This window comes from Brassica napus, chromosome A10 (genome assembly GCF_020379485.1).
Source record: "Brassica napus cultivar Da-Ae chromosome A10, Da-Ae, whole genome shotgun sequence".
Lineage (NCBI taxonomy): Eukaryota > Viridiplantae > Streptophyta > Magnoliopsida > Brassicales > Brassicaceae > Brassica > Brassica napus.
Genome location: NC_063443.1, coordinates 6744631 through 6770470, shown reverse-complemented (window position 1 = coordinate 6770470; position 25840 = coordinate 6744631). Strand labels below are relative to the sequence as shown.

The 25840-nt window shown below is 34.9% G+C and overlaps 2 protein-coding genes across 2 annotated transcripts; one reads left to right on the top strand and one right to left on the bottom strand.

The window, feature by feature from the left end:
* The first annotated feature begins 8469 nt into the window (after positions 1-8469).
* Positions 8470-11493, top strand: LOC106346078 (probable serine/threonine-protein kinase At1g54610). The gene is made up of 7 exons (XM_013785320.3): positions 8470-9125; positions 9241-9525; positions 9639-9956; positions 10160-10387; positions 10484-10584; positions 10687-10813; positions 10928-11493. Exons 1-7 carry the CDS (start codon positions 8769-8771, stop codon positions 11255-11257), a joined length of 1746 nt encoding a protein of 581 aa, XP_013640774.2. The 5' UTR covers positions 8470-8768; the 3' UTR covers positions 11258-11493.
* Positions 11494-22393: 10900 nt separating this feature from the next.
* Positions 22394-25840, bottom strand: LOC106346079 (pyruvate dehydrogenase E1 component subunit beta-1, mitochondrial-like). Its single transcript, XM_048742080.1, has 14 exons — positions 25686-25840; positions 25471-25527; positions 25284-25346; positions 24828-24908; positions 24713-24739; positions 24541-24603; positions 24356-24442; positions 24111-24236; positions 23566-23699; positions 23414-23486; positions 23262-23327; positions 23016-23054; positions 22802-22926; positions 22394-22716 (listed from the first exon to the last, which is right to left on the bottom strand). Exons 2-14 carry the CDS (start codon positions 25513-25515, stop codon positions 22551-22553), a joined length of 1095 nt encoding a protein of 364 aa, XP_048598037.1. The 5' UTR covers positions 25516-25527; positions 25686-25840; the 3' UTR covers positions 22394-22550.

Genomic DNA, 25840 nt, shown 5'->3' with positions numbered 1-25840 from the left:
TAAGAATCAATAAAACTAGATCTAATGGCGATCAAAGCTCCCCGGCAACGGCGCCAAATTTGATACCACTCAAATTACCCTAAGGAGTGTTATTCTCATCAAAAGAGGTTCAGATGTAGTACTTAGGGATCGAATCCACAAGGAGCTAGGGAACAATTAAATCTAGTGTTTATTAATTCTAAAGGTTGTAAATTTTTTAATGAAATAACAATAGTAACAAGCGAGTAAATAATAAGTGTAACTTGGTTGGAAATGATATTAGATGCAGGGCCACTATTCAGGTGTTGGAGATTATAATACCTATAGATGCCTAACTGTTGCATGCATGATATATTAGAGCTCATTCGCTTAACTCAGTGATCAGCTGTCGCATGTACCACTGGTTAACAGACTAGATCTTGTGTCTCACCGGTTAGTATGCAGACACAAGAGAGTGTCGATCAATAGTCTATTAAGACGTCGACCGATACACCTTTGCCAACATTGATCGATTGTCAGTTGAGGACATCGATCGACGGGTTCTAGCCAGGCCTATGCGCGAGTATGAAATGCCCTACTAAGATTCTAAATTGGCGGTTAGCCTTCTCTAGCAATCCTAATATGATAGATAGATGTCAAGATGGGATAACAAGGGTGCTTGAATATGCAATCCTATGATCAAATTCTAGTTAGCTAGGCTAAAACAAGCAATGAATACAAATCTATCATGAATATCACAACAAGGCATATCTATAGTTTGGGGCTAATCCCACAAACCTATCTGAACCCTGGATCTAACAGTTGAACTACTCAGACATAGCAAAGCAATTCATATCAATAGATAAATAGAAACTCATAGAATAGATGAAAAGAAATAGAAACAAGGAGTTCCAATCACAAGTGATCTTCTCTCCCAAATGAAACTTGTAACAAAACTAGGTCTAGAAAAAGCTCTCTTTTTCTGCCGTCAAAAATACTAGGCAGTATATATTCTACTAGGTTAAAAACTCGTCAGGGCATTTTGGTAATTTGGCTTGGCCTTGGTTTTTAAGTCTGCTGAATCCAAAATGTCGCGTCTCGTGTCTCGACATCGATCGACGGTACTTGTGTACATCGATCGATATTAATCTTCATCTGTCGAGGCATTTCCTGATATTGATCGTCAGCACTGATGCGCATCGATCGATTATTCTTCCTCTCGTCGACCTCTAAGTGGTTAGCTCGGATGAAATGTCTTTTAAGCTCCAAAATGCTCCAAAGTCATAGCTTTACTCCGAAATGCACCTGAACCTGAAAACATACCTAGAAGAGTAGAAAACATAGATATATATATAGTAAAATACTTATATACCATGGATAAAAATGGGTCAAATCCAAGGTATATCATATACACAAGGCCACACTGGATCTTCTACTTCTGCTCCACAAGAAAGTAGGACTGATGCAATGTTGAAACAGATTTTGGAGTCCCAAACTAGAAGTGAGAAGCACATTGGATATGAGTTGAAGAATCCTCACACCAAAATTGATGGAAGCTATAATAATCTCTACAACAAGTTCTCAAACCTTGCTTTTAACTTTAAGGCTTTGGAGAACCAGTTTGCTTCTTTGAGTAGTAACTCCAAACGCCCTATGGGATCACTTCCCAGCACATCTGAGCAAAATCCCAAGGAAACAATGAAATCCATCACCCTTAGGAGTGGTAAACAATTGCCTCCTAAAGCTCGCATTAAGGATAATAAGAAGCAAGGTGGGGATATGGTCATCAATGTGGATGATGATGTGGTTATTGTGGATGAGAAAACTATTGAAGAGATTTTGGAAAAGATAGTTGAAGCTAAAGGGAAAGGAAAGGTTGGAGAGGAGAAGAAGGTTGTGAACAAGGATGAAGCTGCTACTTCATCAAAAGGAGTTCCATTCATTCATCCTACATATGAAGCAAAACTTCCCTTCCCCTGTAGATTTAAGAGACGCTTTTGTAGCAATACAAGGCTTTGTTTCAGAAGCAAATGAGTGAAGCTTAGATTACTATGCCCATTATTGATGCCTTCATGCTAGTGCATCAATACAACAAGTTCCTAAAACATGTTGTGACTAAAAAGAAGAAAGAGATGGAAGGCATGGTGGTTCTTACTCATGAATGTAGTGCTATTATCCAAAGGCTAACTATCCCCAAGAAGCTTGAAAATCCAGGAAGTTTTTCTTTACCTTATGTCATTGAGAAATTGGCTTTTGAGAAGTGTCTATGTAATTTGGGAGCAAGTGTGAGCCTTATGCCTCTCTCCATTGCTAAAAGGTTTGGGTTTACACAATACAAGAAGTGTAGACTTTCTCTTGTGCTAGCTGATCGCTCGGTGAAGATTCCTATAAGTATCTTAGAAGACCTCCATGTGATTGTTGGGAATTGTAGATCCCTACAGATTTTGTGGTGTTTGAGATGGATGAAGAACCAACAGACCCATTGATCTTAGGTGGACCTTTCTTGGCTACATCAGGAGCTGTTGTGAATGTTAAAGAAGGGAAGATAGATCTTCATATTAGCAAAAGAAGGTTCTACACTTCGACATTAAGGAGGTGATGAAGAAATCCACTATTTAAAACCAAGTGTTCTACATTGATGAGATGGAAGCTCTAGCTGATGAGTACTTGGAGGAATTGGCTATTGAGGACTCTCTTCAACATGCCCTAACAGTTGAAAGAGAGACTCAATTGATAGAAGATGAGGAGAGTGCAAAGTATGTGAAGATGTTGGACTACCACAAGGAGAAAAGTGGAGAAGACGATTTCATAAAGTTTCTACAAGAAGTTCATCATGCTGCCTTAGTGGATCAACAAGAGAACTTCCAAGAAGATGACTGGAGCGAACTCAAGGCACCAAAACTGGAGCTTAAACCTCTTCCCCTTGGTGTAAGGTATGCATTTCTTGGACCTAATGAGACTTATCCTTTCAGTGTGAGTAGTGAACTGAATGAAACTGAATTGTCTAAACTTTTGAATGAACTTAAAAAGTATAGAAAGGCAATAGGCTACTCACTAGATGATATTAAAGGGATATCACCTTCTTTGTGCATGCATAGGATACATCTATAGGATGAATCTATGACCTCTATAGAACATCAAAGAAGGTTGAATCCCAACTTGAAGGATATTGTAAAGAAAGAGATTCTCAAACTCTTAGATGATGGTGTGATTTACCCTATTTTCAATAGTAAATAGGTATTTTCTGTGCATGTTGTTCCAAAAAAAGGTGGTATCACTGTTGTTAAAACGACAAAGATGAATAAATACCAACTATAATAATAACATGTCATAGAATGTGCATTGATTATCGAAAACTTAACTCAGCATCTAGGAAGGATCATTTTTCATTGCCATTCATTGACCAAATGCTAGAGAGACTTGCAAATCATCCATATTATTGTTTTCTTGATGGGTATTCAGGGTTCTTCCAAATCCCCATACATCCAAATGATCAAGAGAAAACGACATTCACATGCCCTTATGGTACCTTTGCTTATCGAAGGATGCCATTTGGGCTATGTAATGCTCCAACCACTTTCCAAAGATGCATGATGTCTATTTTATCTGATCGTATAGAGGATGTTGTGGAGGTGTTTATGGATGACTTCTCTGTGTACAGATCTTCGTTTTCTGCTTGTTTGTCCAATCGTTGTAGGATCCTAAAGAGATGTGAAGACACTAACCTTGTGCTGAATTGGAAAAAGTGTCACTTTATGGTTAAGGAAGGGATTGTGCTTGGACACCAGATTTCAGAGAAGGATATTGAGGTAAACAAGGCCAAGATTGATGTGATGGTTGGGTTAGCTCTACCGATGACAGTGAAAGACATTAGAAGTGTTCTTGGCCATGCCGAATTCTATAGAAGGTTTATCAAAGACTTCTTCTTGACAGCTAGGCCATTGACCAAGCTTCTATGCAAGGAGGTTGTATTCAACTTTGATGAGGAGTGTCTAGAAGGATTCAAGATGTTAAAGGATAAGCTGATTAGTGCCCCCCCCCCTATTGTGCAGCCACCAGATTGGGATCTTTCCTTTGAGATCATGTGTGATGCTAGTGACTATGCTGTGGGAGCTGTCCTTGGTCAGAAGAAAGACAAAAAGACTCATGTGATCTACTATGCATGTAGAACTCTTGATGAAGCCTAAATGAAGTATGCTACAAGTAAGAAGGAGCTGCTAGCTATAATATATACCTTTGAGAAGTTCATAAGCTATTTGGTTGGGTCAAAAGTCATTGTCTACACAGATCATGCTGCATTGAGACACCTTTTGGCCAACAAGGATGCTAAACCAAGGCTGTTGAGATGGATCATGTTGCTACAAGAGTTCGACCTTGAGATCAAAGACAAGCCCGTAGTTGAGAATGGTGTAGCTGATCATTTGTCTACGCTGAGAATTGAGTGTGGGATTCCTATTGATGAAGGACTTCCTGAGGAGCATATTATGGCTATTAGAGCAGTGATGGCAGTTTGTGAAACTGAGAAGAAGCTTGAAGAAGCAAAGTCAGGTGAAGAGAAAGGTCTTTGGTATGCTGATTTGGTGAACTACTTAGCTTGTGGAAGACAGTCATTGGGTCTTGAGGGATATGCCAAGAAGAAGTTCTACAAAGATGTGAAGATATACTATTGGGATGAGCCTTACCTCTACATATTTTGTAGAGATCAACTCTTGATATCACTCAAACTATCCTAAGGAGTGATTTATACTCTCTCAAATAAGAGGTCGAGTTGTAGTACTTAAGGATCGAATCCACAGGGAGCTAGGAAGCCAAATAAATCAAATCAGATTGATTAAGCTAGGTGTGGGAACCGAAATTCACACCGTCGATTTCCGTTAAATTAGGAAAGTTAAGAAAACCCTAATTTTTCAGAGGTCTCGGATATCTGCTAAACCAGACGCCAAACAATCAGAATACGAGAATGAAAGTAATGAAAATATATGAAATCGTAAAAAGAGAGCAAAAAGAAGTCTTATTCTGAATTTGCGTATGAGCGTTTACAGCAAGGTAGGAGCCTCAGCTACAAGAGTTGTCGGCATTAGTTCTAATAACCTAAGACTGCAGAACCTAGTTGAGTCGTAGCTCGAAATAACAAAAACAGAAAGTTACCTAATTGATCTAAGTGCTAAGTTTGCTCTGGAAAAGTTTTTTTTTTTGTGCCTCTCACCTAGGACTCCTTATATACGAAGAACTGATCATCAGCTCGGAGCCAGAAGACAAGTCGGGCGATTGGAGGCGAGGGGAATAAAAAAGATCGAAGAGAAACTTCTCAAGTCTTAACCTTTTTCTCTAACAGTAAACTTGTTTGATTACGATCGATAGAGGCATGGGTTTGCTTCCGTCGACAGGTTTGCTGCCGTTGAGGGAAGATAGAGAGATGCGGTGATTTGTTTCCATGGAGAGAGAACACACACAAGAACAACCAAAAGAACAATATGTGTCTCAGAAGAGGCGTTTTTTATTTCCTCTAGTTAAGATACGTTTCTTTATAATTATGTTAATTTTTTAAAAAAAATTAATTAATACTAAGAGACGGGAGTTGCATACCCCACTAATGATGTTCTTAGTTTGGAACTCAACCACTAAATTCTAATGTTGACCAATCCTGCTGCCTTCTCAGTTTTTTCACTCATTTTAAATTCCTGAACATTACTGAATTATTTTTAAAATCACCGTCTTTGGAAAACTCACGGGTCTTTTAAGAAAAAAAAATATCTCGACAAAACGTGCATGAGTTTTGTCGTCGTCGTGGTCTTTGGTATGCTTACTCTCTCTTTTTTTTCCTTTTCTGGTTCTTTGATAACACTTTTAAATTTTCTTTTGAATGATAACATAATGGCACTAGGATTTGAATTGGTCTTTTGTGGGAGACTTGCAATTACAACATATCCATCGTCAAAAAAGTTATATGACTTGCTTGCATTAATCAATTTGAAAATAGCGCAACATTCCTTGATATAAATGTTTACGAAGTTGCTTTAATATCTACTTGTCAATAAATTCTCGAGTATTAATCATTAAAATAAACTTAAGTTCAGTCTCCAGCTGTGAGGATGGAATCTTGAGGGCTTATTACATCAACTTTAATTTGTGGGTTGGTTTAGATTACGTGTCATTAAGACAAGCAAATGTCCTTGCTGATGTACATTTTCTATATAATCTTTCATTTTGTCAAATACATTTTCTATAAAATCTTAAGGACTAAATTGCATGATCGTACATTTTGTACCAAATCATTGGTTTTATTTTGTTTGTATCCCTACATAAATCCGATGCTTTGTCAATAAAGTGATGATTGTTTGTTTGGTTTTCAAATTTTAGTTTATAGTATTTTGTTGTTAGCTTTTACTTTATAGACTTTAGTTTTCAGTTTTTGTTTTTTTTTGGTTGTAGATTTTAGTTTTCTTTTTTGAAATACTTGAATGGAGTACTTTTAAATTTACAAAAATTAATAAATAATTTGATAATAATAAAAAATATTTCTTCTAAGAATAATAAAAGTATAAATATTATTACCAAGAGAGTTATATAAAATTTTATTTAAAATTTCAATTTTATAAACAAATTTAAATTAATATTTAGACATACTACAATATATTATTATATAATTAATTTAACATTATAAATAAAACATATTAATATCAGATATTTGATGAATTTGTTTCCAAAGAAATTTGAGCACACATATTTTTTTAACAAAGCGGTGCACACATATTTTATGGTTATGTATTTTGTCTATATTTCTATTAATTAATTAAAATAATTAGTTTTAAAATATGTTTTTGTTGATTTTTTTTTCTATTTTTTTTTAATTTCAAGATATAAAATATCTGTTATTTTTTCTAAAACATGATTAATGAAATTAATAGAAATACTTTTAAAGAAAAATAATAATAGAAAACCAACAATTTTGTTGAAAAACTTAATGAACGTGACTGGTTGGATTGTAAGAGATGATTTTACCTTTATTTTTTTTATCTACATCCTTTAAAATATCAATCATGCTACAATTTTTTTTTAAATAGCTGTAAAAACATTAATTTCTAAAACATGTCTTGTTTGCTGTAAGAAATATATTGTTGTTGTAATAAATTTTAAAACTATATCCCTTATAACTAAATCGAAAAGTCATTCAGAATAAATTTTACAATAAGTTTTCTATAGTTACAATTCAACTAGTCATCCCCAATAAAGTGAATTTTTGGTTTTTCTTTAAATAACAAAATTTTCAAAAACTAGTTTCCATAGATAGTAGGAAATATATTTCTATAAAAACTCCACTGTCTAAATATTAATTTTTTTTCCAAAAAAAAAAAAACCAAAACTACTTCAAAATTTGTAAACAATCAACTTCTAAATATTTTAAATTTGATGTTCCTCTGCTCTGCCTAAACTCATATGAGAAATATATTCAATTTAATTTTTTTCTCATTTTATGGTACAGATTTAGCGGGATATTTTTGTAGTTTTTCTAATTTTCGTATGTTTCTATATGATATAAGAAATATGTAATTTTTTTAAACTGAAATGAGATTTTCGCAACAAAAAGTTAACTGAGGTGAGATGAAATCAACTACATATTTAAATTGGAATGTTTTGTTTTAGTAGTAGAGTTTTTGCCAGATATCTTTTCTTTTTAGGTTTTTTTTTTCCTTTTTAGTAGAAGTTGTGTTAAAAAGGAATTCTGTGCCATTTTGAAACTGAACAAATTTGGCAAAATTCGTTGGAAAAAATCATTAAGGAAAGGCTGTAGAGTTTTATTTATCATTAAATTAATAAACTGAAAAAAATTAACTAAATTCAAAACTATTTGATATGCTATATGATTTTGATTAGAAATCGACCTACACTGAAATAATTGTGGAGGTAAACAATCTCTAAATTAATTATAGAATTTCAATAGATGTGTCATAAAAAAAATCACACTAAAAATTCTAAAAACTTTAATTAAGATCCATCCATCTAATTAAGATTTTTTTTTGTTTGTTAATTTAGCCCTATTTTTATGGAGTTTAGGTATTCTGTTTAGGCAGTGACACAATAGTTTTAGTTTAGTTGTTTTAAGATGATACAATAAATTTAAATATTTAAATCATATAGTATATGATATCAATTAACAAATTATGTATGAATAATTAGAACACGATGATTAGTTTATAGGAAAATAAAGTATTTTACACTATTTAATTGAAATTGCTAATAAAGTATTTGTATTATCTTTACACAATTTAATAATGTGATAAATGCTGAAAACCAATGTTGATATTCTTAAAAATTCTGTTGTACACAGTACTGGTTTTCAAATTATTTTGGTAGTTGACAAACGGCTTGAGTAACATTCATAATAAAATAAAAATTAAATTTAAGTTAAAGAAGGGAACATAAAGTCCAATCTGTTTGAACGAAAAAGTAGAATAACTTTTGGGCTTCAATTCTTTTTTGCCAATGAGAAAGACTTCTTTTCCAGCTTTAATAGCCTTCCTCATAGAGAGACAAATCTCAAAGTAAAACTCTAAAAAGATCTTCCATGTGAAACCACCGTTAACTATTAACGGAAAACCACCCCGTCTTCACTCTCCTACGTGCAAAAGACTCCACTGATTCAAAACTCTGTCGTTTTGACAAAATCCTATTCCCACGGTGTAATGTATATTTCCAAGTGAGACAAACAAAAACAGCACACATTAAAGCTGAAACATCAGTTTAGCGGTTTGCCGTTCACGGCGGAGATATGATAAACTAAAGAAAAGAGCTTTCGCCGATTCAAAACAATGGGCTGCGTTTTCTGCAAGAAGTCCGCTGGAGGAAAGCATAATCCCGATGAAGCTCCTCCGGGAAACCTCCGCCGTGAAACCAAGCCGAATCATTTGCCTTCTTCCTCCTCCACCGCCGTATCTGTACCGGAGGTCATCGAAACCGGAGAGAGCAAGAAGGATTTAGGTTCGACTCAGATTCAAACGGCGAGAACGTGGCACACCGGTGACTTCTCCGCCGGCTCTTCTCGCCGCCCGTTGGGGATGAGTCTCCGTGCGCCGGAAGGATGGCCACCTTGGCTGATTGCTGCTTGCGGCGAGTCGATCAAAGACTTGACTCCACGGCGAGCCACCACATACGAGAAGCTCGAGAAGGTAAGTATAATAATCAAAACACTAATAGCATAAAAGTGATATAATTAGAAAGTTAATTACTTTTTTCGATTAATTAATTATACTTTTTGATGTAATGAATGTTGTAATTATTTAGATTGGGCAAGGAACTTACAGCAATGTGTATAAGGCTAAGGATCTATTGACTGGAAAAATTGTAGCTTTGAAGAAAGTTAGATTTGATAATTTGGAAGCAGAGAGTGTTAAGTTCATGGCTAGAGAGATTCTTGTGCTGCGACGGCTGAATCATCCTAATGTCATAAAGCTTGAAGGGTTAGTTGCTTCGAGGGTTTCGTGTAGTCTCTACCTTGTTTTTGAGTATATGGAGCATGATCTCACTGGCCTCGCTGCAGCTCAACGTGTCAAGTTTGATCTTTCTCAGGTTTGTGTGTTGTCATTATATAAGTGACTTTAATGTTTTTTTTTATGAATTGTCATTCATTGATTTTTATAATCTTTACATAATCTCAAGTACAATTTGTTTGTTTTCTTCAGGTGAAATGTTTTATGAAGCAGCTACTATCGGGGCTAGAGCATTGCCATAGCCGAGGAGTGTTACATCGGGATATCAAAGGTTCTAATTTGCTGATAGATAACGATGGAATACTGAAGATTGCTGATTTCGGTTTGGCTACGTTTTTCGATCCAAAGCAAAAGCAAACGATGACTAGTCGTGTTGTCACGCTCTGGTACCGCCCTCCCGAGCTTCTTCTTGGGGCTACCAACTATGGAACTGGCGTTGATCTTTGGAGTGCCGGTTGTATCATGGCAGAGTTACTTGCAGGCAAGCCCGTTATGCCAGGAAGAACAGAGGTAAAACAAAATCATCGTCTATCTTTATCATATACAGATGTGTAGGGCCTCTTTATCTTAGTTGCATTACAGAGAGAAGTTATTGCTTCGTTGACTTATTTTTGGAAACCAACTTGCATGATCATGGGACCATATTAAATGCATATACACCCAAAATTTTAATGAGACTGTTGTTTAAAACTGCTAATTTGTTCTTTTTGTAGGTGGAACAACTTCATAAGATATTTAAATTATGTGGCTCCCCTTCAGAATTGTACTGGAAGAAGTACAAATTGGCAAACGCAACCCTTTTTAAGCCCCAACATCCATACAAACGTTGTGTGGCTGAAGCATTCAACGGCTTCGATCCATCCACTGTGCATCTAGTCGAGACACTTCTTGCCATAGATCCTGGTGATCGAGGAACTTCTACCTCGGCCTTGAGTAGTGAAGTGAGTCATCCTTCCTCTCCAAATCTTTCTGTTGTTTGATTGTATATGGTAAGTTCGTGATTAGATGAAAAAAACACTTCTGGTTTGTGTGTGCAGTTCTTTACGAGTGAACCTTTAGCGTGTGATCCATCAAGTCTACCAAAATATCCACCTTCCAAAGAGCTGAATATAAAGCTAAGGGACGAAGAGGCAAGAAGGTACTTAATTTTTACTTCTTCTGTGCGTTTTCTGGTTGCACTTGCTATTGATTAGATTGATTTGTAATTTGTCTTGTCTGGTGGCTGCATTTGTTTGTCTAGGCAAAAGGGTCTTGCTGGAAAAGCTAGGGGTGTTGAAGGAGCAAGAAGAATAAGGTATCGTGGTGATCGAACTGGGAGAGCCATTCCAGCTCCAGAAGCTAATGCCGAGATTCAAGCAAACTTAGATGTGAGAAAGAAAATCCCCTTTTAATCTCATTCTTACTCATGCACAAACACATAGAAAGAGCAGGAGCGAGTAGTTAAAAATGTGCATCTGACACTTCCCTAATGCGTCTTGCAGAGGTGCAGAGTGGTACCACAAACACATGGAAAGAGCAAGAGCGAGAAGTTCCCGCCTCCTCACCAGGACGGTGCTGTTGGGCACCCAGTGGAAGATCATCAGTCAACGAAAAGCTCTGTATTTGGTGCAAAGCCTGAGGCTTCTTTCGGGTCATCGAGATCACTGAAGGCTGGGGAAGGGACGTCAATGAGAAAGGTTTCAAACAAAGAAGGAACTCGGGGGTCTTCTTCTAGAAAGAACATATGGGGGCTTAAACCTCCTCCAGCGCTGGGGCTATCTATGGACTTACTTTTCAGAAGCAGATCAGAAGTTTTTGGGAACCGGAGATAGGATAGGTAAACGGGAAACAAGTTGAAAGTTACATTAGTGCATCAAGAATAAGAGGTTGTTTCCATTTCAATTCAAAGGAGAGAGATTAGTTGAAGAAAATCATATTCTTTGTAGCAGAATAGTATGAGCGAGATATTGCACAAATGGAAATGTGGTTTGACTCTCATGTAAAAACACAGTTCAGGTACTTTTTTAGAATGTACAGATTGTTGAAATGGGTTTTGTGGTTTCAGGCATTAAGATGTTCAAAATGTTTGACTTCTGCTTTTGGGTTTATTCCACCTATTTTTGATCGAATTTGTCATTTGCTGTGACAACAAAGAACCTGATTGGTGAAAAGATCGTAGCTTAAAGTATTTTGCTATAGTATTAAACCTCTAAACCTTTTGCTATGACTAGATTATAGGCCAAATCTCATTTTATTAAAATAATCTACTATTTAATATTAAATCAAATTTTATAACTAGTCTCTAACACTAATTATACTTTACTAAGTTTCAGAAAATTACACCTAGAAAATTGTAAGAAGATTTTCCTCTGGATTTCATAACCTTTTTGTTAACCGTTGAACTGCTCGTAGGACATTTTCATCCACATATATAAAATTACTTAATATAATATGTGTACATGTATATGTAATTGGTAATATAAATAGTTATGTTATCATGGTTTGAGGCGAACAAGATGGATCTTGGACAGCTTCGGCTCATTTTAGTGGATGTGGATGAGATTATTGATAGTGGTGGGACCACTCAACTTATGGGGACAAGGAACTTCATTCGACGGGAATCAGCTTTGCATTCAGAAATAGAAGCACTGCGGTGGGCAATGGAGAACATGCTTCAACATTCGACATGCCAGAACTTTGGAACAGATTGCAAGGAACTGATTGCCATGATAAAGGATCCTCAAGCCTGGCCACGCTTTGCGACGGAGTTGGAGAGGATTGAGACGCTTCAGATTTGTTTCCCGGAATTCAACATCATTTATGTTCCACGAGCGCGCAATCAGACTTCAGATTTTTTAGCTAAGACTGCTAGATCCTTCCATAGGGAGTTATTTTTTATTGGTTGTTATATCCCGGTCTGGTTACCCAGACCACCTCAAGTTTGAGTAATAGAATGACCTTTTGATGTCAAAAAAAAAAAAATAGTTATGTTATATTATCTTTAACAAATGTCATAATTAACTTTTTATTTTATATTAAATTTATGTGTATTAATTTTACTTACTAAATTATTGATGTGGAGTAATTTATCTATCAATATTAATATATTTGTTAGTGGGTAATAATTAGTTAATGTTACAAGTATTTGTAATGTTGTTTTTAGCTGATGCTTTATTAAAACATCCGATGTCCGATGATTCATTTGTTAGCGTTAAACATTATACTAACCAAAATTGTTTTGGTTATCTACAAGACTCTGTATATTGTAAAGAATTACACCAATCTCATTTTTGGCTTTAAGTTTGTTGGGTGAAATACAATACTTGGTTAGGGCTGAATTTTGTTATACATACAATCATGTTTTGTTATATCCAACATTTACATGAACTAATATGTTACTTAACAAATATTATTAAATAGCGATATCCAATAATTGATTTGTTAGCGGTATCATCTGCGTTAGAGGGCACTGAATTGATGAACCATTATACCTTAATCCTAGTATGTTACTTAGTAGACGTTGCCCCCATTTCTTTGTTAGCGTTCAACACTTATAGCAGTCGACAATGTTTTGGTTATCTATGAGGTTTTGTATCATGTAAAGAATTACACCTTTATCATATCTGACTTATAGTATGATACTCATCAATCGCTAGTTTTTCTGGACAGGAAGTTTCGAAAAGATCGATCTCGCCGAGTTTAGGTGCATTTAAAAACATTGATATTTCAACTTAGCTATCCCATTTAACACGTTTTAAACTCTTTGCAAAGCAAATCTCACCTAATTTCTAGGGTTTGTTCGTGTTTACTATTACTCTCCATCTTATCTTCTTATTCTCTTGATCACTAGTCATAGAAAAGGTGATTACTAGAGTGTTTAACTGGAAAATATCATCTTTGTTGGAGAAGACTTTGGTGGAAAACGATTTGGAGGATATTCTGAGTAGGTGTTAGCACCTTCAATATGTTGTCGCATGCAATGGAAAGATGGGTCGAAAAAAAACTGATGGATTATTTGCCATTTTTGGAGATTTAGATTCAAATGTGGAACATTCCTTTGAACCATTACATCCAATAATCTATCACTTCTTTGGTGGAGTTTGCTTTTCAAGTTATTGTTGTTGCTTTGGCCCAGAAAAGACGCAAACTAAATGACTATGTTAGGGTAATTAAAAGTCATGTTTGACATTTCTAAACTGTTGAGGAGATCTGAGAATGTCAACCTACCAAGTGTTCATAATCCTTTGTGACTACAAAATGATTCAGAAGAGATGTTACTCATTCCAACGGTTAACACGCTAGCAGAATATGTTCCCTCTTATGAAGTTAAGGAAGAAGCTTCATGATGGTAGTGCAAGCTCTAAACCTTCAAAACATAAAATAACAGCAGAATGCATCATCAAAGAAAAAAATCCTCAGTTTGGAGTAGTGAAAGTGTTTCAGGTGGGATCAATCAAATAACATGCATACCGGAAATGACAACATATATGCTTCAAGGAATGAAAGATTACCTGATGGTTTCTGATAGAGCTGAAAGATAGCTAGACAAGAAAGGATAAAACAATTCATATTGGAACTGGAAAATGATTCCATCGGGCAGAAAACGATGTTATGGCTTAAACCTTTTCCATTAAGTACTCCAATGCTGGATAAGGGTAAGGGAGTGATCTTTGAATTTCAACATAAACATATTCTGTAAGAAGGATGAGAGTATGGTCAGAAACTAGTTAATGGGAGAAGTGACAAAAGCAGGAATGACTCTGACCATTAACCCAATTATTGGATGTTTATAGACTGAGACAGAAGTGTATTCGAATAATGTTTTAGTGGTTTTTGTTCCCAACGGGTTTCTGCATTGGTGTTGATGACACAAGTGTGTTCCAGACAAAATTTAGTATATTAAAGCCAAATAAACGTCTTAGTACATACAAAAGAAATATAAAGAACGTCATCATGGAGGAAGACTAACAAAAGACAGAGAAAAAAAATCTGGAACAAGAAGAGTCTGGTGAAGAAAAAGATAGGCGTTTGAAGATATGGAGACATCCTGAAACTCTTCAAGATGTAAGAAACCATTGGTATTCCAAAGTGAGGGACCGTTCAAACTTTAGATGACAATGCTCAGTTGAATTGTCAAGATTTAGGCCGGGCACAAGACTTGGTGATTCCAAGACTCAGAGAGATGAGAAATAAATCTTCCTTGATATTATGTTCTTGTTGGAAACAAAACAATATCGTGACGTTTTTGTTGGGATATTATAGAGTTATGACAGTAGCCCCTGTTGATTTGAGTAACGATTTGGCAGTATTTTGGAAGAATTCTCTTGATGTAGATATAAATATGTGGATAAGAATTTCATCGACTTTGGTGTACAGCGGATAATAACCATTTATTTTTTTCTAGTGTATACGGTGAACCACTAAGAAAAGACAAATCCAAATATGCGGAAGACTCACCAAAAACAGCATTCAGAGACATCAGCCATGATCTTAAAGAAAGAAAATACATAATGGAGAAAACTGGGAGCAGAGCCGTGCGAACCTTTATAGCTGCCATAAGAAATTAAAAAAATTCATAAAAACTTCTGTATTAAAAATAACAACACCTATTAAATTAAACTAAGAAACAAAATATTAATTACAAAAAATATTATTTTATGTTTACAAATCATAAATTTTTAATTGGATTTACAGATAAAATAACTAACGTAATCAATCGGAGCTACCAGTTTGGTTTGCAGAGTTAAGATGATTCTGTTTATACTGCTGACAAATTTTTTTTTTATCTTAATCAATATTTCTTATGCAATACTCAAACAAACAGTACAATTTTATCTGTTTTTACATTAAAAACATTTCAAAAACTGCTCTAACTATTCTATTTTGTAATAATTAGCAATTGTTTTCATTTTGCTCTTTAAGAAACTCAAGGTTTTATTATACTTCAATTTTTTTTTATTATAAGTACCACAGTTGTTTCATCGCACAAACTAATGTTTTTAAATAATTTTATACCTTTGGTATATACCTAAGATTAGTCTTAGATGATGCCATTAATTTTTTTTGTAAAAATCTGCTGTTTTAATCGAATGTTTCATTTGCTCTCAATGAGGGCTAACTCTGATTGGGAGGGCCAAGGAGAAGTGAAGCATCTTTCCAACCCTTCAATAGTATGATTGACTTGGCTTATCTTCAAGAGCTCCAATTGTATGGTAATAGATTCACTTGGGATGGAATGAGAAGGACATTATGGATTCAAAGCAAGCTGGATAGATGCTTGGGGAACAAAACTTGGCTTCACTTATTTCCGACATCTAACCAAACATTTTGGAGAAGAGAGGCTATGACCACACACTTGTATTGGTTAAGCTGATTGCCTATTTTGATTCATACCAGGGCAGTTTCAGGTCTGGTAGTAGATTTCTTAATAAACCCTTGGTGAAGGAGAGCACAAGAAAGCGTTAACTAACCATCCTCTCCTTGGGGAATCTGTTGCTGAGAAATTAAAAAGATGTAAGAAATCTCTCAGAAAATGAAAGGACCAGAACTTGAATGCAAGGGATAAGATTTACCAGATTGAAAAAACTCTTGAAAAAGAGCAGTCCACCTTCTTTCTGTCAGGTATAAGAGTGGAGTATCTAAAGAAATCATTGGTCAAAGAGTACAAAGAAGAGGAAAAGTATTGGAGTCAGAAAATCAAGTAAAATTTTGACTTGTAATGAGGACATAAATACCAATTTTTTTTCACGTTTATATGAAGGAAACAAAGTTAAAAATCGCATCTCAAATCTTTTGTATGAAAATGTGCAACTTCAGTATTCAAAAGAAGCCAAGGTTGAAGAGGCTTTCAAGTACTTATATAAATCTTTCAAGTCAGCGAATGTTGGTAACTTTGATCAGTTCTTCCAAGGTTTACTTCCTAAAGGCTCATGCTAATGATCATTGGTGAGGAAAGTATTGAAATTAGTAAAAGGAATATGTTTTGCGGTGAAAGCTTTCAGTGCTTCTAGAGCTGATGAAATAACATGTTTTTTTTTTCATTTCTGGTACATTTTCTATGTCTCCTTCTAAAAGTTAATACATAATGAGGATGCCCAATTTATGCCCCATCAGCATATGTTTGGTGCTCTAGAAGACCATTTCAAAGATTCTGATATGGAGACTCAAGCCATTTCTTCTTGACACTATATCAGAATCACAATCTGCCTTTGTTGAAGAAGGGCTAATAACAAACAATTCGTAATTGCTCGTGAGATCATCCACAACTTAAGAACCAATGTCAAGCTCTATGGTGACTTTATGTCAACAAATACATATGCCCAAATCTTATGGCATAATAGAGTTAGGTTATGCAAAAGCATTGATGAAATGTATGGGGTTTCATCCAGACTGAAAGCTAGAGTAATAATGTGTGTATCGTCTATTATTTTTTTAGCCTTGAATAATAATAAACCTTATGAAAGAATCCTCCCGAAAGAAGGTTTAAGGCAGGGAGATCCTTTGTTTCCTTTTTTGTTTGTTTTATGCAATGAAGAGCACATTAATATGTTAGCTAAAGGATAAAAGTGAGGAAGCTGCAAGGCATTCAATTCTCAAACACATGTCCAATGGTTAATCACTTATTATTTGCTGACAGTAGCTTGTTCATCTATAGAGTAGCTGAAGATCAAGCTCTTATCTTAATGAAGATTCTTGATAGCTATTGTCTAGTGACTGACCAAAAACTAAATCTGGAGAAATCAGCAGTAACTTTTGGTGCTAAAGTCCAATAGGATTTTGCCCCAAAAAAAGTCCAATAGGATCAAAGAGAAGATCAAAAGGATCACCGACATTCAAAAGGAAGTGGGCACATGAAACAATCTATGGCTGCAAAAATATTTTCGCGGATCCATGACAAACATGTTGTCCTTCATCTATGATAGATTGAGAAACAGACTTTCGAACTGGTTTACGAGAAAACTATCATAAGGTGGAAAATAGACAATTCTAAAAGCTATGGAAATATCCATGCCAGTGTATGACGTGCCCTGTTTTAAGCAGACAAAGAAATTGTATGAGCATCTGTCGAAAGCAATGGCGGATTTCTGGTGAAATTCCTTGGGACTTATTGGCTGAGCTGGACAAAATTATGTTTAGCAAAAGAACAAAGAGTATTGGCAATCAAGGATATGCATTAGTTTAATCGAGTAATTATTTCTAAACTAGGGTGGGGAATAGTAGATCAACCTGATTCATTCTTTTCAAAAGTGTTTATGAAAATATATTTTGACAATAGTGATTTTGTGATGCTAAGATAGGGCCGTGGCTATCGTATGCTTAGAGAAGTATACAATTTGGAAAGAGCTATTGATTCAACAGTTAACAAAGCAGTATGGAAATGTATTTTGATAAAACCCTAAAAGGCATTTCCGCACAAAATTGCAAAAACGTGTTTTTCTGTCAAAATTGCAAAAACGTGTTTTTCTGCCAAAATTGCGAAAAGTGTTTTTCCGCAAAAACATGTTTTCATGCCAAAATCACAAAAACGCGTTTTCACGCTGAAATCCCAAAACGCATTTTTCCACGAAAACGCGTATTCTTGTGAAAACTGCAAAACGTGTTTTCCGCCAAAACGTATTTTCCCGCGAAAACCGCAAAAACATATTTTTCCGCCAAAAATGCATTTCCCGCGAAAACCGCAAAAACATATTTTCCCGCCAAAACGTATTTTTCCCGAAACCCGAAAAACACGTTTTCATGCCAAAACTACAAAAACGCGTTTTCACCCCAAAAATGTTTTTTTCACGGCAAAAACTCGTTTTTCCGCCAAAATCAGAAAACGTGTTTTCTTGCCAAAACCGAAAATTGTCGTTCTCCTGCCAAAACCGAAAATTGTCGTTTTCCTGCCAAAAAAATTTTGTTTTGCCGCCAAAACCGAAAAACGTGTTTCCCCGCCAAAACGAAAAATCTTGTTTTCCCGTCAAAACCGCAAAAACGCGTTTTCCCACCAAAACCACAAAACGTGTTTTCTTTCCAAAACCAAAAATTGTATTTTCTCGCCAAAACCAAAAAATTCTCATTTCCCGACAAAACCGAAAAACGCGTTTTCTCGCCAAACCGAAAAATCTTGTTTTCCCGCCAAAACCGCAAAAAATGCCTTTTCTTGCCAAAACCAAAACTTGTATTTTCCTGCTAAAATCGAAAAATCTCGCTTTCCCGTGAAAATAAAAAAATCTTGCTTTCCGTCATAACCGAAAAATTTCATTTTCTGCCAAAACCGAAGTTACAGTTGGTTTATTATTAATACTCTTTTAGTTTAAAAAAAGTTATTTTTTTTCAAATACATGTTTATCAATTTTTTTGTTTATTAGAAGTTATTATTGTAGTAAATTTTAACATATAATTAAATCAAGACAAGGGTATTTTGGAAATTTGTTTACTAAACTCATTTAGATGGAAATAAAAATAAAGAAACAAAGATAAAATTCATTTAAATGATTCATCTAGATGAACCATCTGGATGGACAAACAAACAGTCCCAAAAATCTGAATGGATCATCTGAATAGATCATACAAATGGATCATCTGGATGGAGATGACAGATGGTGAAACGAACAGCCGCAAAGTCTCTTTATGCGAGAAGTATCATTATATCAGTGGAATGGCTAAAATTAAAAAGATTATGGCAGAGATTATGAAAGTGTTTCTCAGGGTTATATAGTTTTTGTGGAAAATAGAAATGACATATGTTTAAAAGGAAAATGATACCAAACTGATGAGATTGTTTGAAAAATCAAGGAAGAAGCTGAGACCTGGTTTATGGCGCATGAGATCAGAGGGCAAACATTGTCCTCAACAGATAAAACCTCCTCTTACTGCTTCACTCAAGTGTAATATGGGAACATGGGAACTAAGGTTTAAGGTTAGATGAGTTGCTTAGGTATAAAGAGACCATCTCGGGAATGTACTGCTACACAGTAGACGTACATTCTCATTCCTAAGCTCTTTACATGAAGTGAAAATTCATTTGTTTATGTGAATGGCTAGAAGTATAATCAGTCACCAAGATAAATAAAATGGAAGAAGCCATGAACGATGAGTGCATAATTGGAGTGATAACTCGGCCTAAGCGATGGCCATCTTTCAAGTTTCTATCTTCTGAAATCTTGGAACCTTGGATGGGTATTGAGTAAGTAAGGAAGATAAAAATATCAATAGAGGGCTAATCACATTGTCTAAAGTTAACCAAAAATGGAGAACTCAGTCATATGTGGCCAATGATGCTCCTCACTGGTTACAAAAGGGTCTTGATGATGAAAAAGTTTCACCCTCTACAAGGTCTAGTTGTTAAATTGGCGAAAGAAGATGTCTTTTCTTTGTTCTCCCGTACACCAACCAATAGGATTTCATTATTTTAAATTCGATATTTTTTAAAAAAGAAAACAAAATATTGTCGAGTTATATTTTGTTTTTTTAAAAAAAGTAAAAAAAATAAATAGTAGTTGCAGAAAAAAGAATTAATTTTTTTTTTTAAGTCGTCAGCAAAACACTAAACCCTAAATTATAATCCCTAAATCTCAAATCCTAAACCCTAAACCCTAAATCCTTGGGTAAACCCTAAACCCTTGAATAAATCGTTAACTCTAAATAAAAAACACTAAACACTAAAACCCTAAATCCTAAACCCTTGAGTGTTTTAGTATTTAATGATTTTGATTTAGAGTTTAGGGATTATGATTTAGGATTTAGTATTTTGCTGATGACGTTAAAATATTTTTTTTATAATTACTACTATTTTTTATTTTTTTTTATTTTTTAATTTTAAAAATATAATATAATTTGACAATATTTTTTTTTAAAAAAGATATTTAATATGAAATAACAAATTTTATTAGTTATAAACCCAAGAATAAGTCAATACATAATAGTTAATAGTAGTTTCAGTCTCTGAGGTTTAGTAGTGAACCTATTTGGTGGGGGCCTTTGTGCTCCAATTTCCACGAAGAAAAGACAGGTGCTGTGAGCTCCATCATTAGCTTTCTCGATCAATTTATCAATGAAACAATTACACTGTAAGACAGTTTTAAGTTTTTTATTACACAATGAGACAGTTTATACTACCAAGGTAGTTTCTTTTAACTTCTTTCCTTTTTCGTTACGCTTAATAGTTGAAACCAAAATAAACTATAACTAAGTAGGTCCCACTTCTTCTCTCTCTTAATCTTTTCCTATTTCAAATCTAATTTTCTTTTTATTACGGTTATTCCTAGCAAACAAAAGAAGTGGATCCCATGTATCATCTTCTTTGTTTCCTCCTCTTGAGTTTCTTATTTCTTTTGTAAAATGAATGTTATTTTTTCTGAATCTTTTATAAAGAAAATATCTTTATAATCAGTGTCTTTGTTTTTCAATCTATCTTTTGAGATATATCAAGCTATATTTTTTATGGAACAAATCGTTCAACAAATCAGAAACAAAAAAAATCACTTTTGTTTGAACTTTCAAGATTAAAGCCATGAATTAGGATTAAAAGATATCACATCTGGGTAAAAATACATGAAAAACAAGTTGAAAATGTAAAGAATCCTGGAAATTAGGCGAGATAGGCGAAAATTGGTCGACAATGGCTAAGGAAGAAGATAGGGTTATTTTCGTAATTTTGCAACATTGATGAAAAAAAAATCGTGTGTACATTACATTCAAACTGTACATGTGTACACTATCATATTTACCGTACACATGATCTGTCCATATGTTTTCATGCTAGCTTCATGATAAGTGTTAGCTTGATTAAATTCTGGTTGTTTTACTATGTACACTATCATATTTACCGTACACATGTACACATCCATATTTATTGTACACAAGTACGCTATTATACTTTATCATACACACGTTACACGTACAGTAAAAATGAAGATGACAATGATAATGGTGATGATGTTGATGATGGTGCTGGTAAGTTGAGTAATCTGATATGATAGATATATTATCAAGGCTGTCAATCTCATATTTTTGTCGTGTGGATCTTCTGGACTCATATAATGCAAACTAAATTGAATTTTGTGTTTTGTTCATCAACTTGTTGTTTTTTATTTTGCTGACATATAATACTATATAATATCAAATTATCAATCATCATGTGTATAATGTATTACACCGCGGAGCTCCATTTTCTTATATTTTGCCTAGTTTACTTTATTACATATCAGAATCAACTTCTATGCTTTTTGATTCTTTTTCAAATATATTAGTATTTTTGTTATAAGAAACAATTAATGTTGGTTGGTGGAGACAGAGGATATTGGAAATAATAGTACATTAACTTCAAAGTGTACATGTGTACATTAACTTCAAACTGAACATGTGTCCATTTGCAAATGTTCTTTAAACTACATGTGTACAGTTACATATGTTCTTTACTCTTAAATTCAACCAAATTGCACCATGCTTTCATACAAGAGTTCTTCATACAATATCATATTTAAAACTTCAAATATATTTGGTCATATTCTAACAACTTTTTGTGTACACTCTTACAATTTTTTTGTGTGTACAACTACCAAACAACATCAAAATCCGCTAGTGTTGTACACAAGTACAAGCTTTCTTTTTGTACGCTTTTTTTTTCATTATTGATATCTCACTATTTTTATGAGTTTTAAAATATTTTCTAATTCATTTTAGTCATACAGTTTGTATATAGTTTAATATATATATGTCTATTTAAATTTGATTGAGTTTGGAGTGAATAATTGAAAGAGAGAGAAGAAAAATAAAATTGAAAACTGTGGGACCCATTTAATTAGAAGAATAAATGTAGTTAACTTATATAGTTGTAAAAAACTGTTCTAGGAGCACTAACTGCCCTATACTGTAATAAGAAACTTAAAACTGACCTGAGATGAAAATAACTCTTTATCAATTACTCCAGAAAATTTAAAATTTTCAATTCGGAAAGGAAAGGACAGAGAAAAAGAAAACCGCAGTGAGAGAAAATTAGCAAGAATAATAATAGCAAAAGATCAAATAAAAATCACGAACGGTGGTTTTGTGGCAAAAGAGACATCAATTTCTCCTCTTTTTTTTTTCTTATTTTACTTTCATCAAAGAAAAAATGTGTTCTTGACGATGATCATTTTTTTTTCATTTGGATCTGTAACAAGCTCTCTTGGCTGCTCGAACGATATCCTCTACCTGAGGAAGAGCCAATCTCTCTAGGTTAGCTGCATAAGGCATTGGTACATCAGCTCCTGCTATCCTCTCCACCGGTGCATCCAAGTATGAAAAGCTCTCCTCCACAACCGACGCACTGTTCCACCAATAACAGATTACATTAGTTTTGACAATGACAATAAATATATGGTTCTTTTTGAGTCGATGAAATGAAGTTTAACCAGATTTCTGCACAGACTCCATGCTGAGGGAAACCTTCTTCAACTGTTACCAATCTACTTGTTTTTCTCACTGAAGCATTGATGGTTTCTCTGTCTAGCGGACGGATTGACCGCAGATTTATTACCTATCCATTTTTATCAACAACCAAAGTTTCAGAGCTTATGAATCACTTTAACGAAGAATTGCAAGACAGATGACTGAAAATCTTCATACCTCGGCACTTATTCCCTCTTCTGCGAGCTTCTCAGCCGCCTGGAATCATGTACATTACGTAATTCAGAGACAGAACAAACAGGTGCACCAATTTGAAAAAAAACCATAAAATACTTAAGCATGTGAGGCATAAATCATCTAAAAGTAACATCTGATCTGGTATGGTAGGCAGGGAACTAACTAGCAAAAATGTTCTCAGTTTCAAAATACTGAAATGTGATAAAGTGAAGATAGGAAATCTCAAACCTTGAGGGCAAAACCGACCATCTTCGAGAAAGTTACTATTGTTACATCCTTTCCTTCTCGTTCAATCTGTTATAGCCAATACAACAATAAAGCATCCAACTTGCTAGATAGAAGATAAACACAAAAACGACGCCAAATATGAGCGACAGTACCTTGGCTTTGCCTATGGGAAGACAGAAACTTGAATCAAGTGCTTCTTCTGAAATTGGAAATGATTCACCATATCTGCATGACGGGAATCAAATTAATATGTACTTTAGGCTCTAGTCAAATGTCCAGAATTCAGATTAAGCGTTCTACTTACAGTAACTCGTTTTCAAGGAAGACAACAGGGTCAGGGTCTCTAATGGCAGCTTTAAGAAGACCACGAGCATCTTCAGCCGAATATGGAGCGAGAACTTTCAAACCAGGAACTGAGGCGTACCAGGCTGCATAGCACTGCAAAACGTAGAGCATAATACCTCCGTTTAACACCCAGAGATGCAGATACAAGTTCAAAATCAGTCGTAAGCACAGATTATTCCTGGATCCTTGTATCATGTTTTTTAAACAATGAATACTACAACTACAAAGACAGAGATAAATCCTAAATTTAACATATCGATAAAGCTAGTCATACAGTACAACATTTTAGGCCCTTCCCTGAGACAGTCATAATTCCATGCGATCATTACCAAGCTTACGAGAACAGTTGCACAAGGCTGTTTTAATCAATCAATCAAATGCATTTATTAAGGGAAAATTTGTTCATTGTTAAGAGGCAAAGCCAGTTTCTTCATCCTAGATTATTCATTTTTCTTTTGGTATGAAGGAAAAGATACGTTGTACAGAATTTGTGTTAGTGGTTACCTGAGAATGCTGAGCACCAACACCAGCAGCAGCACCATTGGGTCCTCTAAAGACGATGGGTACATTTATCTGTCCAGCAGACATGTAATTTGACTTCGCAGCAGAATTAATGATATGATCAATTGCCTGAAACAAGTCCAAAAGGATGTTAGGATAGAGATAGTAAGATAAAAACTGTCTGTCTACTTTAGTGTCAACGATGACAAAATGTAGTATTAGAAAATAGAACGAAAACCAACGCTAACCTGCATTGAAAAGTTAAACGTCATAAATTCTACAACAGGCTTTAAGCCAGCATAGGCGGCACCAACTCCAATTCCAGTGAATCCAGCCTAAAACATGGTTAACAGATTACTGTCAGAAATATTCCCAAACTAGAGAAACATGGACATAAGGATACACAAGAAAAAAGATTATAAGAAATCCAGACCTCGGTAATAGGGGTATCATAAACCCTCTCAGGACCATATTTCTCCAAAAGTCCTTTAGTGATCTGTGAGTAGATAGATGATAAAAAAACCAGCATCGGATAAGGATAAAACAAGAGAAATTTAACTAAAAAATTCAATTTCCGTCAGGCCAGATAATTCTGAGTTTCTAACCTTGTAGGCACCTTGATATTGTCCAACCTAAAAAAAAAAAAGAAGACGAAAGACGAAATGTAAATATCTGACTATAAAGGATTAGATGATATCAATCATGTCAGCAGAAACTAACCTCTTCACCCATGACAAAGACTTTTGGATCTGCAGACATTTCCTCATCAATTGCAGAATTTAGGGCATCTCTGACAGTCATCTAAACAAGGATTTGCACACGGAAAATGTAAGTGACCTTAATTTTAGTATTTAAGGAACAACATCTTTCAGAAAATATTGAATAAAAGACTGAAGATTAAGTCAGGTTGATCAGCTTCATTTTACTAGTTAGCTCCTTTAAGAACTAAAACTGTAGTCTCAGGAATGTTACTATGTGAGTCCTCAAAACTCACCAATTTCAGTGACATGAGTCATTAGCAATTTGTTCTATGTTTATCTATCTCTTCATTTCGTCTAATTAACGACTATTGCTCACTTAAAGGGGAGAGTATAGAGGTCATCTTCAGGTAGTTTAGGAGAAATGAAGAGCACCAAAATCGTCTTCCTAAGCAGCTGAATTGGATAGAGACAATACCTCTTTTGACCCAGCTGCGTAGCTCCTTGCGGAAACCAATGCGGATCGTGTCCTCCTAAGAGACTGTTCAAAATCAATTTTCAAAAATCACGAAATTGCGAAAGAAAAAAAAAAAAAAAAAAAAAAAAAAGAGAAATCCATCTGTATCCCAGAGACTGAGGAGAACTCTCAAATCGTGTCCTCTTACCAAGCCGCCGCCATCAATGCCTCTTTGCCTCAAGATTCCCCACATTTTCTCTCTTATCTGAAACCAAAATCAGCAGTATTCTAAGATACGAATGATCAAAATCGCCATGGATCTAACAATCGTAGGACAAAAAAAACGAATAGAGAAATCATAATCCCCAGAAGAGAAGGGCGAAGGAAGCAGAGTCGAACGATAGCGGAGAAGGAATGGATTACGTTAGGTTTGTACGATCTACCGCACCGGCGTATTCGGAGAAGAGAAGAAGAAGACGACGACGACTCAAAGCTTGAGCGAAAGGGTACTTACTTGCTGTTGTTCCACACACAGCACACGAGATTTTTAATTAACTTAGACGAGACGTAGATTAGTT

Coding starts and splice junctions, on each gene's coding strand:
- LOC106346078 (XM_013785320.3), top strand. CDS start 8,769: ATGGGCTGCGTTTTCTGCAAGAAGTCCGCTGGAGGAAAGCATAATCCC. Junction 9,526..9,638: donor TCAAGTTTGATCTTTCTCAG/GTTTGTGTGTTG, acceptor TGTTTTCTTCAG/GTGAAATGTTTTATGAAGCA. Junction 9,957..10,159: donor TTATGCCAGGAAGAACAGAG/GTAAAACAAAAT, acceptor TTCTTTTTGTAG/GTGGAACAACTTCATAAGAT.
- LOC106346079 (XM_048742080.1), bottom strand. CDS start 25,515: ATGTGGGGAATCTTGAGGCAAAGAGGCATTGATGGCGGCGGCTTG. Junction 24,237..24,355: donor CGTTTAACTTTTCAATGCAG/GTTAGCGTTGGT, acceptor GACTTGTTTCAG/GCAATTGATCATATCATTAA. Junction 23,487..23,565: donor TTCCTTGAAAACGAGTTACT/GTAAGTAGAACG, acceptor CCCGTCATGCAG/ATATGGTGAATCATTTCCAA.